This window comes from Anabrus simplex, chromosome 13, assembly GCF_040414725.1.
Source record: "Anabrus simplex isolate iqAnaSimp1 chromosome 13, ASM4041472v1, whole genome shotgun sequence".
NCBI lineage: Eukaryota > Metazoa > Arthropoda > Insecta > Orthoptera > Tettigoniidae > Anabrus > Anabrus simplex.
Window position 1 is genome coordinate 33,163,367 of NC_090277.1, and position 17,769 is coordinate 33,181,135.

Sequence of the window (17,769 nt, forward strand, 5' to 3'; positions counted from 1 at the left end):
TATTCATTAGGTATATCAGCGTATGGTACTTAGAACTACGGGACTCTAATATCTCACTGCAATGCCAACAATAATTGCACCGCAAATTACCGGTAGCCAATGTGCAATCCATCTGTCATCACGGTCAGTGGACTCAGATCCAGAAGACCGGATGTTACTTCAACTCTCGGCTGTTAAACGTCGGCTTTACTTCATGACCAAACAGTAGCCTCGTACTGACAACAGTTAACAGTGGCTTCTCTCAGTTGTGTACCCTTTCAGAATATAGGGAGAACTACTTCTGTTTTATTCTGGCAGGAGGTAAGTTCAAATACGTTGTAGATATGATACGGAGCCGTATTTAGATTTTGGCAGCTTCGTGAAGCAGTGGTGCTAATATTACAATTGATCGTGCTATTTATTTCCAAGCCAGTAATAATGCTTGTGAACAAATTAGAGTTATAAAAGAGGCATGTGATTTTATCTGACAGCATTACTGTCACAGGCTTTCTATTTCTCCAGTATGTTTTTACGGTAATATGAAATAAATCTGTTTACGAAGGAAGAGTTTCCATCTCGAACTGACCGTCATGTTGTGTAGAACTCGCGGGGAAGGTGTGCTCCACCAGGCGGACAACAGGGTCATGTTCTTAACCGTATGATTTAAACTTAGTTTCTAAGAAATCGCTCTGGCATTGCAAGACTACAATATCTGCGAAAAAAGTTTTCTAAAGATTGTAAGTGATGCCGCGCGAAACCGCAACAGTTGCACATATCGCAATCTTGCAGTGAAAGTGAGGTATATGAATTCTCTTTCAGTTTCCAGTTTAAACCCATGCATCTGCAGATTACGCTGTATTGTATTGAACATCCCCCAAAAAAGAGTACTCCAATCTAAAAAAAAATCATTTTACTGCAAGTGTCTAATGTTAATAATGTTTAAGAATGTTCACACTTTCACATAGAGATATACCAATTAGATTAAACAAGCGAATATAGAAAAAATTGTATTTATCGTGGTTTTGCCCTAGTGTGGTGAAATATCAATGTATGATCTTTATGTGAGGAAGGCTGTCTTTATCAGCCTGCAGTAGGCAACTTGTTTGTTCGGCAGTGATACAGTTGACAGAAACTTAGTTCTGGTACCGTATCTAAAATGTCCTGTCAGTGTGTGACGCTAGTTATTAATTATTCTTGACAGAATATACTATAGTTTTAGTCGGGAAAGAGGGCATTATTAGTTCTTGGGTTTCTACCAGTCTAGCTGTAGCTTGATGTCTTGTACAATCCTAGGTGGAATTTCTATCTGGAGAAGCAGATGGTATCGAGAAATCGGCTGCCATTTCAACCTCAGATCAATAATAATGAAGTCTCAGATTTAGCAAGGGACGTGTCTTAGAATGTGTCGGATGTAATGGTAGTTTCCGTGGCATAAATAATAGTTGGTCTTTTCACCAGCCAATACCATCACAGCAGATGGTAGAAGTCTGTGGGCCACTTTCTGGTTCTAAGCTTGGGGCTAATGGTTTTGTTGCTAGCCAGACATGTCTCATACTTATGATGTTCTTGTCACTAGCCAGTGTGAGAATAGTTCCTAAGTTGGCAACATTATGTTGCACACCGTGACGTCATTTGAAATCACGCCATGTTGGATTCCTATTCTCTCTTTTCTGTTCCGGTACTGTAAGTACAGTTTTACTGAACTCCTATTTCTCCTCTGACTAGAGTTAAGAGAAGAAGCTTATACATTGTAGGTTTGTTTCCCCTTAAGACTAAATCACCCTCATTGAAATGGATTAGGGACATATTTCTGTGAATATTATTGGAATTCTCAATATTAAAGAAAGTGATCTAATATGATTACCAGATTTTAGGTAAATTGGACTTATTTCAAGATTTATACTGCTTTTATATTGCAGGTTCTTTTGTCAAAAAGTATGGAGGAATCTGTGTTTGTCAAATGTGAGCCAGCATGGTTTTCAGATACAGAAGAACCCTCAAACTTTGTAAGTTGACTGTCGTAAATATTACCTATTAATTGATAATGTGACAGGAAGTCAATTGGGTGAAGGCCAGTGAAGCTGTTCAGACCACAGGTGAGCTGTTGAAACATTAAATCAATCAATCAAGCAATCAAAAAATCACTACTGATCAGCATTTAGAGCTGTCGCCCAGGTGACAGATTCCTGATCTGTTGTTTTCCTAGTCTTTTCCAAAATGATTGCAAAGAAATTGGAAATTTATTGAACATCACCCTTAGTAAGTTATTCCAAACACTGAATCCCCTTTTCTGTAAAATAATATTTACCTCAATTTGTCCTCTTGTGTTCCAACTTTACCTTCATATTGTGAGCTTTCCTACTTTTAAAGACACAACTTAAACTTATTCGTCTACTAACAAAACAATGGCAGGATGCTACTCGGATGGAAGAGATTAATGCAACATTATTCAGAATGGTCTTCAAGCTTCATATTGAGAAATTCCAATTAGGCTCCATTTTTCTTTGGTCACATTAATTACTTTTACCCATCTGATTGTGATATTTTTTTATTTTTGGATTGTAATTCTACTTGATCACACTAGATAGCAGTAGGATCATTCTTATGAGTATCAATTACTTTCCTAACGCAATCATGTGGGCGTACATATTAATGTTTCCCCATTTCATATGTGTTGCCTTCAGCAGTAAATGAAATCTTGTAAGTTAGACATAAAATCATGTTCCTTTCCCAGTACACCTTGCATGTTCTGTACGACCTGATGTAGTTTGTGGGTATCTTATTTTGGTAGTGCCTGGCAGACATGTTATTTATCATTTTTAATCATGATTTGCCTTGTAGTGTGATTTAGGATTTTTTTCATGTGTCGCACAGCATGCCAGTGCCATTTGGTTACTTGTTCCTGTATCTAACTTCCATGTTACCTACAACATGAGGTAAATACTCAAATGCATGTTTGCATGAATGTATTGCTTATAGTGGGCTTTGCTCATGCATATTGTAGGATATACCATCCTGATATTGGTAACACTGTCTGTACGTAACTTGGAAAGGAAGTATTTTTCTGTTTGAAAAACAAAGTGTAATGTTAATGTTCGTTTATATTTCCATAATAGAGCTTTGTTTTGATATGAAGGTAAGTGGTTTCTTATGGGGTTTCTATGGATGTAGCAGATGAGGATATTAATTTGCAGAACTGTGTTTATCCAGTCCAAGTTTAATTAACAGGAGACACTCTTTCTGCGATTTTTCACACATTTATTTTGCCCCCTGCTCATTTAACTTGCATTTCTTTGTATGGGTCTCTGTGGGCATCGTATTTGTTCTTTGCATCATTCATGGCATTAAAAATTAGTATTATAATTTATTTTGCTTCTTTTTGGCTTATAATTTGCTTATATTGGTTATATCCCCTTGTTCAATCCTACATTCTTGCCCTATTTAACCTTTTCCTTCCTTGATATTGGTCTGCCTGATATGTCAAGATGTCACCAATATTTTCTTTGGTTATTATTGGTGATACAAGAGATGTGGTTTCTACCACATAATTTACCTTTAGATGGATTTTTTTGGTGCCATTTCCTCTGCTGCAATTATTAAATGAAAGACGCCAATACCCTGCATACACATAGTTCAATATGTAGCATCAAAATCTCATATTTTAAAATTTGCACTTAGGCATTTTAGAAATAGCACCATCCAATTATTGATGTTTCTGCTTCTTTCATTGCTGTTGCCCATCAGTTTATTGTATTCCTACATACATGCCCACTTAATTATGTTGCCAACGCAACTCTTGCCATTTATGTAAACAACTTGTTCATTAAGTTCCACCCCCTTGGTTTCATCTTTAATAAATTTGATTATCTTTTCTATTTCTTTTTTAATTTCACAATAAGAGTAGTTACTTCTGCCTTCCTGGATAGGATGGACAAGTCTAAGTTCAGGTTCATTCTCTGGCAGTCCAGGGCCTCATATCTCCATCTTCTGTTGTTATTCATTATCAAGAGTTATCTCTGTTAGATAGCTAGGATTGAGTGGTAAGGAAGGGTAGTTTATGGATGACAGCAATAATTGTAGATTAGGTTTATCATATCCTCCCGAAAGGTAGGATTTTTGAGATGGTAAATTTAGGCGTGATGTCCAACGTGCCTTTCCTATGTCCCCATATTTGTCCATTCTTGTGATGACGTGATATACTTTTTTATGGGGGGCTGTACGCAAGTGCCTGAGCACAGTGAAATTCCTATCAGTTCAGTTCTTCCCCTTCTTGGCCATTTACTGATAACTTGAGTTTTATAGCCAGATGCCGTTGGCGTGAGTGAGGTAGCGAGCAAGTGGTCCTGGTATTGGAGAGATTTAATAGAGCTGTGAGCAACCTAAATAGGAACAAGGCTCCTGGAATGATGACATTCCCACTGAAGTACTGACTGATGTATGAGACAGGAGAAGTCCCATCCGATTTTCAGCAGAATGTTGTTATACCTATTCCCAAGAAATCTGGTGCTGACAGGTGTGAAAACTACCGCACCGTTAGTTTAGTGATCACATTCAATTTTACAAAGTATACATTAGTTTAGTATCGCATGCCTGCAAAATTTTAACATGTATTATTTACAGAAGAATGTAAAGACAAGTTGAAACTGAGTTGGGAGAAGATCAGTTCAGCTTTAGAATAAATGTGGGAACATGTGAAGCAATCGTGACTTTACGTTTGATCTCAGAGGACCAAATTAAGAAAGACAAGCCCATGTACATGGTTTTTGTAGATCTAGAAAAGGCATTTGATAATGTTGATTGGGCCAAGCTATTTGAGATTCTGAAGGTGATTGGGATCAGATACCGAGAAATGAGAATTATTTACATCTATACACAAATCAGTCTGGAATGATAAGAATTGAGGGCTTTGAAAAAGAGGCAGCAAAGCAGAAAGGAGTGAGGCAAGGCTACAGTTTGGCCCCTCTCCTTTTCAATGTTTGCATAGAACAGGCGATAAAGGAAATCAAGGAGGAAATTGGAAAGGGATTCAAAGTCCAAGGGGAGAAAATCGAAACCCTGAGATTTGCCGATGAGATTGTTATTTTATATGACTCTGCAAAAGATCTGGATTAATTACTGAATGGTTTGGACAGAGTCTTGGAGGAGGTATACAAGATGAAAGTAAATAAGTGCAAAACAAAAGAAATGGAGTGTAGTCGAACAAAGTCAGGTGATGCAGGATAGATTAGGGAATGAAGTCTTAAGGGAAGTAGATGAATATTGTTACTTGGGTAGTAAAATAGGTAATGATGGTAGAAGTAAGGAGGACATAAAAGGCAGCCTAGCACATGCAAGGAAGGCCTTTCTTAAGAAAAGAAATGTGGTCACCTCGAACATTGATATAGGAATTAGTAAGATGTTTTTGAAGACATTTGTCTGGACCATAGCATTGTATGGAAGTGAAACATGAACGATAAATAGGTCAGAAAGAAAGAGAATAGAAGCTTTAGATATGTGGTATTACAGAAGAATGTTGAAGGTGAGATGGGTAGATAGAATCATGAATGGAGAGATACTGAATCAAATTGGTGAGAGGAGATCGATTTGGCTAAATTTGACCAGACAAAGAGATGGAATGATAGTACACAATTAAGACACCCAGGACTTGTACAGTTGTTTTTTGAGGGAAATTTAGGTGGTATGAATGGTAGGGGTAAACCAAGATACAAATATGACAAACAGTTTAGAGCAGATTTAGGGTGTAGTAGTTGTGTAGAAATCGAAGTTTAACATATGATAGGGTGGCATGGAGCGTTGTATCAAGCCAGCCTATTGACTGATGACTCAAAGAATAATAATAATCTGTGAGGGAATAACAATATTGAAACCATTTACCTGATTGCCAAGCAACATTTAATTTTGTATCAATAATGAGGGTTCAGTTTTGAAGGGAAGGTGGAAACCATGGATGAAAATTTTGTGATCATTGCCAGGTACTTTGAGAAACTACTAAACTGTGAAGACCCCTAAAATAAGTGGCCTAGGAAAAATTTGGAACTTGAACAGAGATTCAGTCCCATGAGACAAAAAAGAACTGTATAAAATAATTGCCGAACTGAAGAATGAGGAAGTGCAGGTTAAGGCCATTCACAGCAGAGATGCTGGAAAGTAGTGGAGATATCACATTTAAAAATTTAAGGTGAGAAATGGAAAATATCTGGGAATCGGAAGTAATCCCTGAAGATTGGAAAACTACTTTCATTCTTCCTAATAACTATTGTCACATTTTCATCATCCCCATTGCAAATCAGACATTATCCAAAGAACTGCAGATGAGGCTAGTGGACGAAATAGATCATCAGCTTGGAGATTATCAAGTGGGATTTAGGGAAGTATGGTCATGCTACGTGCAGATCTGGAGCCTAAAAGGAGTACTAGAAAACTGCATACTCAACATTTGGTAATTATCTTTGTAGATTTCAAACAAGGTTATGATTCAGTTGACAGGGAAGTGGTGTTCGATATGCTGATAGAGTTGAATCTAGATGCCAAAATAACTATTATTCAAATACAATGGATACCCATTCCAAGTAAAATTCATGAGGCAGCTCTTGAAGGAGTTTGAAATCAAAACGGAGGTCGTACAGGGTGAGGAGCTATTTCTGGTTCTCTCCAAGTGTGTGTCTGTATGATATAATGCCTCCAAATGACAAGAATGTTGTGACTAAGAGAAACAGAGAAGTTTGACAGAAATGTCTAGAAGTCCAAAAATCATGGATGACCAGTATAGGTTATGAGGAAGTGGAGAAGTTTACCAGGAAATCTAAAGTTTGATTGAATTTGTGAGGAAAAAAAGACTCAAATTTTATGGACATCTATTTAAAATGGATGAGATGAGTTTGAGGAAACAGACTTTTAAAACATTTGACAGTAGACCTAAAGTTTCTGATAAATGGTTCAGAGAAGTAGAAAATGATCTTGATCAGTCTGGATTAAATCTGGAAGTCATTCTAAACCAAAGTATAGATCAGTGATTGACAGCTTCAGAGGCTTCCATGGCAAATGGAAACTGAATAAGAGATGGATAAAGGAAAGATGCGTGGCTGCTAGAGGAAGAACGCAAGGAAGGCTTCCAGTAATGTGTGAGTGTTGCTTAATGTGATCTCAAATTGCCGTACATGAATATAGTGATAATCTGCAAGGGAGTAGGGATTTCATGCCCTGATGTTGCTTTGATATCAGTTGTATATGCTAGGGTGGTTCTGGACAACAACAGACAGTTTGAATTTTCCACAGTCAGCATTTTTGATTGATGCAGTGTACGCAAGGTCAGTGATCTCTCTCTACCTACCAGTTATAACATAACGTCACAGTTTCTCCTGGAAGAGACCTGTAGGCCAGGTTAGACACTGAGTTTGGGGGAGAGGGCTTTCCCCTTTGACAATCCCCCTGCCCACAAAATATTTGCCTGTCTCCTTAGCTATTCGCCTCTTCCTCAAGCTTGAAGCCCAAGGACAGGACTTTTAGATTCCATAGGGATTGTGCAAGTTAGCTCAGCGGTTTGTGTAGAAGATGTGTTGGGTTAATTTAAAATTGTACTCAATACAACAAATGTGTTCTCTGTTTTAATGTTTAATTTAAAATCTTTATTGGTGTTAATATAAGTTAGATTAAGATGATCTTAAGATCAAGAAATTTTGATTTTATATACATGAAGCTTACTGATGAGGAAAGTGGATATCTTTTGAAACACATACGAGTATTAAGTGTATATAAGATGTTTATAAAACGATTGACACGACTATACAACTACCTGTGGTGTTTTTAATCAACATAGTCAATATAACCAATCAGAGACCAAAGATGGTCAAATTCTTAGACTTGTCAAGTTGCATTCGGAAGATAGTTGTTCTGAACCCCTCTGTTGGCAGCCTGATGTTGGTATTCTGTGGTTTTCCAGTTCTATACCTTACCTTAATTAAGGCTACTGTCACTTCTTGCCAGTACCAGCTCGTTCCTATCCTGTCATTGCAATAGGTCATCTTTGTTGGTTTGATGTAAAATAAGTTGTAAAAAGAAATCAGCGATCTTGGCACACTAATGTGTGATAGCACAGCCTGGCTAAGAGAGGAAACTAATGGGAAGTTCTCTCACTCCTCATGTCTTTAGTATGTCTCCTTGGTGATACCTGATCTCCCTGCTGCAGTTGGTTGTAGATTTGTTGAGGATCCAACCAGTCTTTTAGATGGGGACTCAATATAAAACAGGTGAGATGGAAGATATATTTTTCATTATAGCTGTACTTGCTGGTAAAAAGTAAAATTTAGTGGACAGAATTTTAAAAAATTAGGATGAGCCAGAATAATTATCAGTGTTTATGTGCACATTTCCTGATGTACACTGGTATTTTAAAGGGTTTTAGATGTGTTATGATTACTCCACCATAAAAAGTATCCCTAAGCATTTGAATTGGATGCATTTCTTCTACTTAACTGCACCCATTGGTTTTAAGGATCTCCTATTTGCAGAAATTTTCCCTAAATATTTGTGAAATATTTAAATTAACTCATATACACCCAGGTAATGAATTATTATGTTCATTTGTTGGCGACTATATTGGTGGATGTGTGTGAAGTGTATGCCTAATATATATTTATTTCCACAGGATCATTCTCAACATGTATCAGAAATGATACCTTTGAAGCAGGAAACTAATTCAGAGTTAACAGAGCCAGGGCCAACACAGGAAAATGCATTTGAGGTAATGTACATAATTTGATAAGCCATTGTCTGATATTGGAAATAGTGACAAGATGGCCTAACAGATTTCACTATAAGACCCTCCATTTCAGCACATAAAATTTGAATGTCCAAAGAAAAATATAAATTTTATAACCAAATTTTCGTATTTGCTTTGAGTGTTCTCAAGATCTTACACTAGGTGTCATGTGGCAGACCACTACATATCATGTAGGAGCTGGTATCATTGCTACTTTTCATTGTGTAAATATCTTTGAACACAGAGTTCCTGTACATTTTCATTTGTTATTGTTATTGATGTTTGGTAGTACATTGTAAGAAAACTCTAGATCTGATTTAAGTTAGATACTCCTTATTTTAGGGAACTAAGTTGGAATATGCTCTAAGGTATAGTAGTTTTCATAGGTTTGTTAGGCATCCTATATAATATTCTAATTTTCTTCATATAATTCCAAGGTTTCCAGTGAGTACTTTTAATGAATAGTTAGGTGTTGTGTGGCAACTAGCATTTTTCCAAGGCCTGCTGCTCCGTATCATAAAACAACTGATAGTGTTCGAAGATTTTTGGCAATGTGCATGATGTATGACTTCCAATATTAACACATTACTACACAAAATAATGTTTGAAACACAAGGTGGGGAAGTCCCATAAATGTTCATTTACGCCGATCCAGACGACGTTTTATCTTGAGTGAAGTCCGTTTTTCAACCATTATATGCGATTTTAGTATTCTTCGTCATGTTTATTAAAAAAAAAACATCATAGTTATTACAAGAGCTCACCCTTATGTGAATAACTATTTTTACCATAAACAGTCTAATGCAGTTGAGCGAAGATATAATGGTCAACGATTTATACGAACATCTAATCACTACATACTATAATAACATTTTAAGTCATTCATTCCATTACATTTTAAGCAATTTTAATGATCAGTTTGTTTTAATAGACATAATAAAATCTTATTGATTTTTTTAAATTGTTAAAATTCATATTTTATCAACGTATATTAGACATTCTTTCGTTATATATACCAGGATCAGGGCCCTGACCCACCATGGTTTATGTTATCTATAGCTGATGATGCTCACTATGATTGAGTGAAACATGTCCTACTTGTAATTAAATGGTTTTATCCTAAAGATAAAAGACATTGAGTATTGGAAAAGTGGTTTTTATTAACATAATAATTTCTTATTCTGAAATCCAATACGGTTGTAAAATGAGGTTTATAACCTGTAATGCTGCATAAGTATCCGAAAAATAAAGAAATATTTGAAATCTGTACCCAAATGTCAGTCTATTTAATGTTTCTAACTCAATCTAACCCATAAATTTAGGAGATACAGGAAAATGTCATAGGACCAACCATGTAAAACAGTAAAAGAGGCGTCTGATTGCAGTTCATTGATATGACATACCGTTTAAAAGCAGTAAATTTTGTAATGAAGGTCTGCCCTTATAAACGTGCCCATGCTTATTGCAAGGTATAAATCTCATTCCGTATTCATGGTTGTCACTTTACAAATAAAAATATTTATAAAATCCTCCTTATCATTACAAATCAACTCATGTATTAGATGGAACAAGGTCTATGCATAATTCAGCCTACTCTCAAGGCCATCTTCAGTAGCAGAACAAATTATTACATAACACAAACAAATTAAAAATCTTGATGGAGTGAGATGACAGTGATCATGATTAATGAATTAAAAACATATTGAGGCACAAAGTCCTCTCATTTTATGGGTTGTTTTGATAGACAAAACTTGCCGACTGTTAAAATGAAAACACTGTGCTAGGCAGTGTAGTGAGGCCGTCAGTACCATGGATTAAAATATGTGTAACATCTGTAATGAGAAAGGAATTATGAGTGGATGGAAAAACTAGTCAAAAAATGTAAGAAAAGAAAACTCAATAAACTTACTTGTAAATAGAAGTTGTCTTGAATGGAAATGGAATTTCTAGGGGGTTCACTCTCTGTAATTTTGTTTGTTTTGACAATTTTTCAGATATTAATCCAATTTAGGTCAACTCAAGACCATATCAGTGGTTTCTAGCTTTCTTGTCTGTTTGTGTCTTTGTCCATCTGTTCCAGCATCATGGAGGAACAGTTGGATAGATCTCAACCAAACTTCATATATAGAGTATACTGATCCAAGGGAAGGTTTAGATGTGAACATGATTTAAAAATCGTTGAATAATATGTGGGTTTATAGGGAACTAATAATAGTTTCCTTCTATTTTCTATTATACTATTGATTTTCTGTAAAATCCGTCGACTACATGTGAAACATCCCTTGTGTGTTATATCCCTTTGCTACGTATATTATTTCACTTGGTTACTGCACACTCCTTGCAGATTATTATTAATTATTAATCAAATGTATTACTTTTAGGCCCCAGAAAATATCAAAATGTGGAGAAAATTTCCACGCTTGTTCTGACCTTCATTTTGTGGTAACTGCTTTCTAAACTGTAAGTCATTTCGCAAAGCAGATTACACAGTCGCTGCTCAATTTGGAGAGGTCTTCCTTATTGTCGTATCTCAATTCTTTATATTTTGGATAGTGCAGCATTTCTCAGTTATAACTAAATCTCCAATGCAATTGCAACTGTCATTACGAAAGGGGGCCTCTCATTATAATGGAAACTATCCATCTTTATTGCAAATGGCAGCTGATAAGTGAGCCTGCCCTTATTGTAGAAACTCCGAACTTGATTGTGAATGGCAGTAAATGTGGTCCCCCATTAACATCTAAATTTTCCCAACGTGCACCTTACATCGAAAACAATGTATGGGGTCTTCCCCATTTTGTTTCTGGGATAGCACCATGGGACGTGGAATTTAATATCATACTCACCACGTGTGCAGTAACTTACGTAGAACTCTGTATACAAGGTATAATACCGTAGCAAAGCATGTCTACATTTGCTAGTTTTGTATAACTTGTCTCTTGAAGTTTGGATATCACAAGTTGATGGAGTTATCTTCACTAAATAAAATTTTGATGTATAAATTAATTTACTACTGCATGTGTTGGAGCACATCCTTATCCTTGCAGTCGATCCTGCAGAGACACATCTGACAAGAAAGTATTTGGGAGGGCCAGATCAATTGCAATGAGACCTGGTAGAATGATCAGTGAAAGGAGTAAACTAGATGATAATAGTAAAACTGCTATAATATATATATATATATATATATATATATGTGTGTGTGTGTACTTCAAAGTAGTAAATTTTTACTACATTTTAAAATGTAACATGTTGCAACAAAGTTATCATTTGCAATTAAATTTTGTAATATGGTCAATGGAGACATCAAAACTTTGCCTAATTCTTATCATTGTTACATAATGATGTTTTTCTTTTGAAATAAATTCTGTAGGAATATTTGTCATTGGAAATAAATAAAATGGAACCATTTTCTTTGGAAAAAAGTAATTCGTGTACTGTCTAGGAATAGTAGTAGGCAGTTCATGAACATGGAGATCATTGTTGGGATGAGAATCATTATGGTTAGAGTCCTCTTCACATTGGAAAGGGACAAAAATGACAAGTAAAGTCATGAATAGAAAATTTTCAACAGGAAATGGAGCTCATAATGGGATATTTGGGGCTGATGACCTTTGATGTTAGGCCCCTTAAAACAGCAAGCATCATCATCATAATGGGATAAAGCAAATACCTTGCTTTTGTAGGAAGTAGAAGCAATTGAAAGAGAATTGTATACGTATATTTAGATTGTTCTTCATGTCCTTTCAAGTTTCTCCTTTTCTGTTCCTACCTGTTCTAGTGCTGTCATGTCATTTTGTGTTCTTTTTCCTACTTCTCTATATAATTATGACTTCATTTAACACTTCCTTTTCATTTCTTTTATTTTTGCATTGGAAGATGAATTAATGATAAAATTATTGTGTCAATATGAAATATATTTTGCCAGCTGCTTCTTGTATATATATTTGCTCTTCTGTCCTTATTTCTTATAGCCTTCTGCAGATATTAAGGAGGAAATGTTCATAGAACAAGATCATCCTGTTCTGAATATCAAAGAAGAAAACAAGTAAGTACACCACTAATCATGCACAATATGGAATATCTTGTCATACTCAGTTGTGGTTTTTTTTTTATCTCCATGAACTGGCCACTTTGTCACTTTAATTATTTCTTTTGAAGGTTACCGTACCTTTAACTTTAATAATCTTAAAAGTTAGTGGTTAGAATTAAGTTACAAGTTCAGGAACTTCAAGAACATGTTTAATCTGTTTATAGCTATGTTTGAAACAGCCTGTAAATGTACCTGATATAAATCAGGTATTTCTGAAGTAGGTTAGTTTGTAATACATTTGAGGTACCATGAAAAATGTCTTCATTCTTTCACTGTCACTGCAGTATTTGTCATCATATTTTTATCATGCAAAATGTGACCTGCAACTATTTCTTCTAAAGCATTCTCAGTTTTTGCAGAAATAGAAAGTTATGTACCTCCAATTGTATACACAGATAGATTGTCAACTTATGTACAGATTCAACATTTTTATTAGTTTGTAGTACAGTGAAAGGGATTTAATTGCTTCAACATATAATAATTAAGAACAAAAATTTGGTAAACCAAAGCTTCCTTGATCAATATGTTTGTTTAATTATTTATATTGGCTTCTTTTCTTTCACTTGACCTCATTTTACAACTGTTGCCTGCAGATGTATTAATTTAAAATCTATCAGAGTTGCATTATACTCAAGCACACACCCTCAAATTCATAAAATAATTTAAATGGTGTTTTCTGTATTAACTATTATGAATATCAAATAATGTTGCTCGCACGCACTTATTATACATATTAGACAACAGTCAATTAGGTTTTCATATTTAAAGGAAACAACTTGCAGTCCCTTGTCTTTGACGTGCTCAGCTGTGCATTATACATATCAGTTGGTAAATTTCAACAGATAATCTCAGCAATACTCTCTCAAATTTAGGTATTCAATCACTGCCCCTGACACTGACTGGTGAGGAAAACCAAAGTCTGGAACCAGTCACATTAAAATAATTTTAATGCATACATGAACTGTGATGGTGAATAGCAAAGGTAGTGCCAGCACTTGTATTACAGTAATGACAGGAGGGAGAAAAGTAAAATTTGGACGAAGTGTAGTAAGGTGAGTTGCTATGCAGATGTTTATGTGCTATTGAAAGTATGCTCTATTTATGTCTATTATTAGGTATTAGTTGTCTAAGGCAGGCGGTAGCATGCCGGCCTCCCACTGCTGGGTTCAGGGGTTCACATCCCAGTCATTCCAGATGAGATTTGTCCTGGACAGAGTGGAGTTGGGACAGGTTTTTCTCCATGTTTTCCAATTTTTGTCATCTTTCTTTCCAGCAACATTCTTCAAATTCATTTCATTTCATCTGCCAGTCATTAATTATTGCTGCAGAGAAGTATGACAGGCTTCAGCATCTCACACAATTCCCATTCCCCCCCTCTAGATAGGGTCTCATTCATTCATTCATTCATTCTTGACTCAGTTGAATGACTGCAAACAGGCTGTGGAAATTTTGATCAGGTTATATCTGGTGAAGTCCTTGATAGCAAGGAGGTACATGCCCATCATTGCTGGGTTTTAGAAAGATGAATGTGAAGCAATTCTTCTAAAGTCACTGCAGTTTCATCGTTTGTTGTTTAGCTTTGTCAGTAAAGATTACTTCACAGGAGTTGAAGACATGAAGGAGTACACAAGTATGAAGGATGAGTTTTCCACCTAATCATCCTTCATACTTGTGTGATTAAAATATGAATACACACCATGAAGCTGATAGATTATAGTACAGGAAGGAGTATAAATTCTGAATCACTGCCATGTGCAACTTCAGTGATGTGAAGCTAGAGATAATTGGAGGGCAGAGTCGAGATCAGCAGTGTTCTCAGGTGAGAGAAATTTCTATCTTCGAGCCAGTGATGGCCATAGGTTGGTAAGAACGAATACAGATGAGTGCTTGAAGCCAAGCTGCATGCGGCATTGACACACTGGACTTACATGAGGAGTCATGATCTTGGGAGCGACTTCCTTTGACAGCAGGAGCACTCTTGTTTTTATCCCAAAAACATTGACAGCATTTTAATACTTTAGACTGGTAACTGATTAATTTGTGTTGCTATTCATTCACAGTATTAAAGGCCAGTGTTTTTGAACAGGATAACAATAATCCTCATACTGCTATTCATCCAACATGCTCCAGAGAAGGTCAACCAGATACCTTGGCCTTCAACATTACCAGACGTTTTGCCTATTGAGTTCATCTGCGACATTATGAGACAACAATTTGAGCGTCGTCCAATACCAGCATTAGCTGCTTCTGATTTGGCTGACCAAGTTCAACAGATACTGAATTTCATCCCACAAAATTACTTACGGCACCTGTCCGACACAATGTGTGTATGTTTGCATGCATTCAAAATCGTTATGACTACAGCGGCTATTAATGTACCACCATATCAAACATCTACCCACGAATCCTTGAACCTATGACATGGAAACTTTAATCATATAAATATGTTACCTAGACAATTGAAGAACCTAAACTGCATTCTTCTAAACTAATTTGGTGTTTGGATGTTGTTTCCTGCAGGTGCGCATAACCACTGGAAGTAAATGATCAGGTACATTTTGAAACATAAGTGCAAAATTCAAATACCTAAGCAAATTTGCAGGATCACACAGTCTTCTTAACAAAACCATCAAAACTTGAAGCCATCATTGGCATTTCTCTGCAGCTCATATATGACCTACAGTACACTTATTCCACAACTATTATACCAAAAAAATCATCACTGTGAGAAACCTTGGCGTGACTATGACTTAAATACTTTACTGGATGTAATACATACATACATACATACATACATACATACATACATACATACATACATTATCATTATAGACCATTATGCATTTCAGCATGCAGTCTGCAAGCCTCTGTGAATTTACTAAATGTCACCACAATCCTCTATTTGCAACTAGTACTGTGGCCTCATTTAGTTCTATACCTCTTGTCTTTAAATCAATACAAAATGAGTCTAACCATCTTGGTCTTGGTCTCCCTCTACTCCTCTTACCCTCCATAACAGAGTACATTATTCTTCTAGGTAACCTATCATCCTCCATTAGCTACACATTACCCCACCAATCAAGCCAGTTAATGTGTACAGCTTCATCCACCGAGTTCATTCCTAACTTAGCCTTTATCTCATCATTCCAAGTACCCTCCTCCCATTGTTCCCACCTGTTTTTACCAACAATTATTCTCGCTACTTTCATGTCTGTTACTTCTAATTTATGAATAAGATATCCTGATTCCACCCAGCTTTCGCTCCCGTAAAGCTAATTTGTTCTGAAAACGGACAGATGTATAGGTAGTTTCATCAGGAGCTGACTTCCTTCTTACAGAACACTATTGATCGCAACTGTGAGCTCACTGCATTAGCTTTACTATACCTTGAAACAATCTCACCATCCTCAAAGAACCCACAACCTAAATACTTAAATTAACAGCCTGTTCCAGTTTTTTATCACAAATATGACATTCAGTTCCATTTAATTTCTTACCTAATGATATCAGTCTAGTCTTTGAGAGGCTAATTTTCACATCATACTCATTGCACCTATTTTCAGGTACTAAGATATTAGACTGCAGGCTTTCAACACAATCCGCCATTAAGACAAAGTCATCAGCATAGGCCAGACTGCTTACTACATTTCCACCTAACTGAATCCCTCACTGCCACTGCATACCTTTCAGCAGATGATCCATGTAAACTACAAACTGCAAAGGTGAAAGATTACAGCCTTGTCTAACCCCTGTAAGTACCCTGAACCAAGAACTCATTGTACCATCAATTCTCACTGCAGCCCAATTGTCAACATAAATGTCTTTTATTGATTTTAATAATCTACCATTAACTCCATAGTCCCCCAGTATGGCAAACATCTTTCCCCTCGGTACCCTTTCAAACGCTATCTCTAGATGTATGAAAGATAAACAGAATTTTCTATTCATTTCATAGCATTCTTCAATTACCTGGCGCATACTGAAATTCTGATCCTGACAGCCCCTCTGTGGTCTGAAATCACACTTTTCACCAACTTCCTCCCGACCACTGGTTGCACCCTCCCTTCCAAGATGCCAGTGAATACTTTGCCTGGTATACTAATCAATGAATACCTTGATAGTTGTTGCAATCCTTTTATTCCCTTGCTTATAGATAGGTGCGATTACTGCTTTTGTCCAATCTGAAGGTACCTTACCAACACTCCATGCTAATTTCACTAATCTTTGAAGCCATTTCATCCCTTCCTTCCCACTATACTTCACCATTTCAGCCCTAATTTCATCTATTCCTGCTGCTTTATGAAAATGGAGTTAATTTACCATCCTTCCCAATTCCTGAAACATAATTTCAACATCATCATTTTCTTCCTCCCCATGAGCTTGGTTGTTTGCGACACCACCAGGAAGATTTCCTTTTACGTTGAGAAAATTTTCAAAATATTCCCTCCACCTGTCCAGTGATTTCCTGGGATCTATTATGAGTTCACCTAAAATTATCAAAACGCTGTTCATTTCCATTTTTCCTCCCTTCCTAGGGTTCTTTATTACTGTCCAGAAAGGTTTCCCTGCTGCTTGACCTAGCCTTTCCAGGTATTACCAAAATCTTCTCATGATTTCTTTTTGGATTCAACAATTATTTGTTTCACTCTGTTTCCTTCATCTACCTACAAATCCCTGTCTGCCTCAGCCCTTGTTTGAAGCCATTTCTGATATGCCTTCTTTTTATGTTTACAAGCTGCTATCACTTCATCATTCCACCAAGATATTCACTTTCCCGTCTTTACACACAGTCGTTCCTAGGCATTCCCTTTTTGATTCTACGACAGCATCCCTGTATGCTACCCATTCTCTTTCTATATTCTGAACCTGCTTACTATCTACTGTTCACAACTTCTCACTAATCATATCCATGTACTTCTGTCTAATTTCCTTGTCCTGG

At 36.3% G+C, this 17,769-nt stretch overlaps 1 protein-coding gene across 1 annotated transcript in view; it reads left to right on the forward strand.

Moving 5' to 3' along the window:
* Positions 1 to 229: 229 nt before the first annotated feature.
* LOC136884855 (zinc finger protein 708-like) overlaps positions 230 to 17,769 on the forward strand; it is a 29,549-nt gene continuing 12,009 nt past the window's right edge. The window contains exons 1-4 of the mRNA XM_067157143.2: positions 230 to 300; positions 1,899 to 1,985; positions 8,624 to 8,719; positions 12,712 to 12,785. Of these exons, the coding sequence (XP_067013244.2) occupies positions 1,917 to 1,985; positions 8,624 to 8,719; positions 12,712 to 12,785 (239 nt within the window). The 5' untranslated portion in view covers positions 230 to 300; positions 1,899 to 1,916. The remainder of the gene's footprint in view (positions 301 to 1,898; positions 1,986 to 8,623; positions 8,720 to 12,711; positions 12,786 to 17,769) is intronic.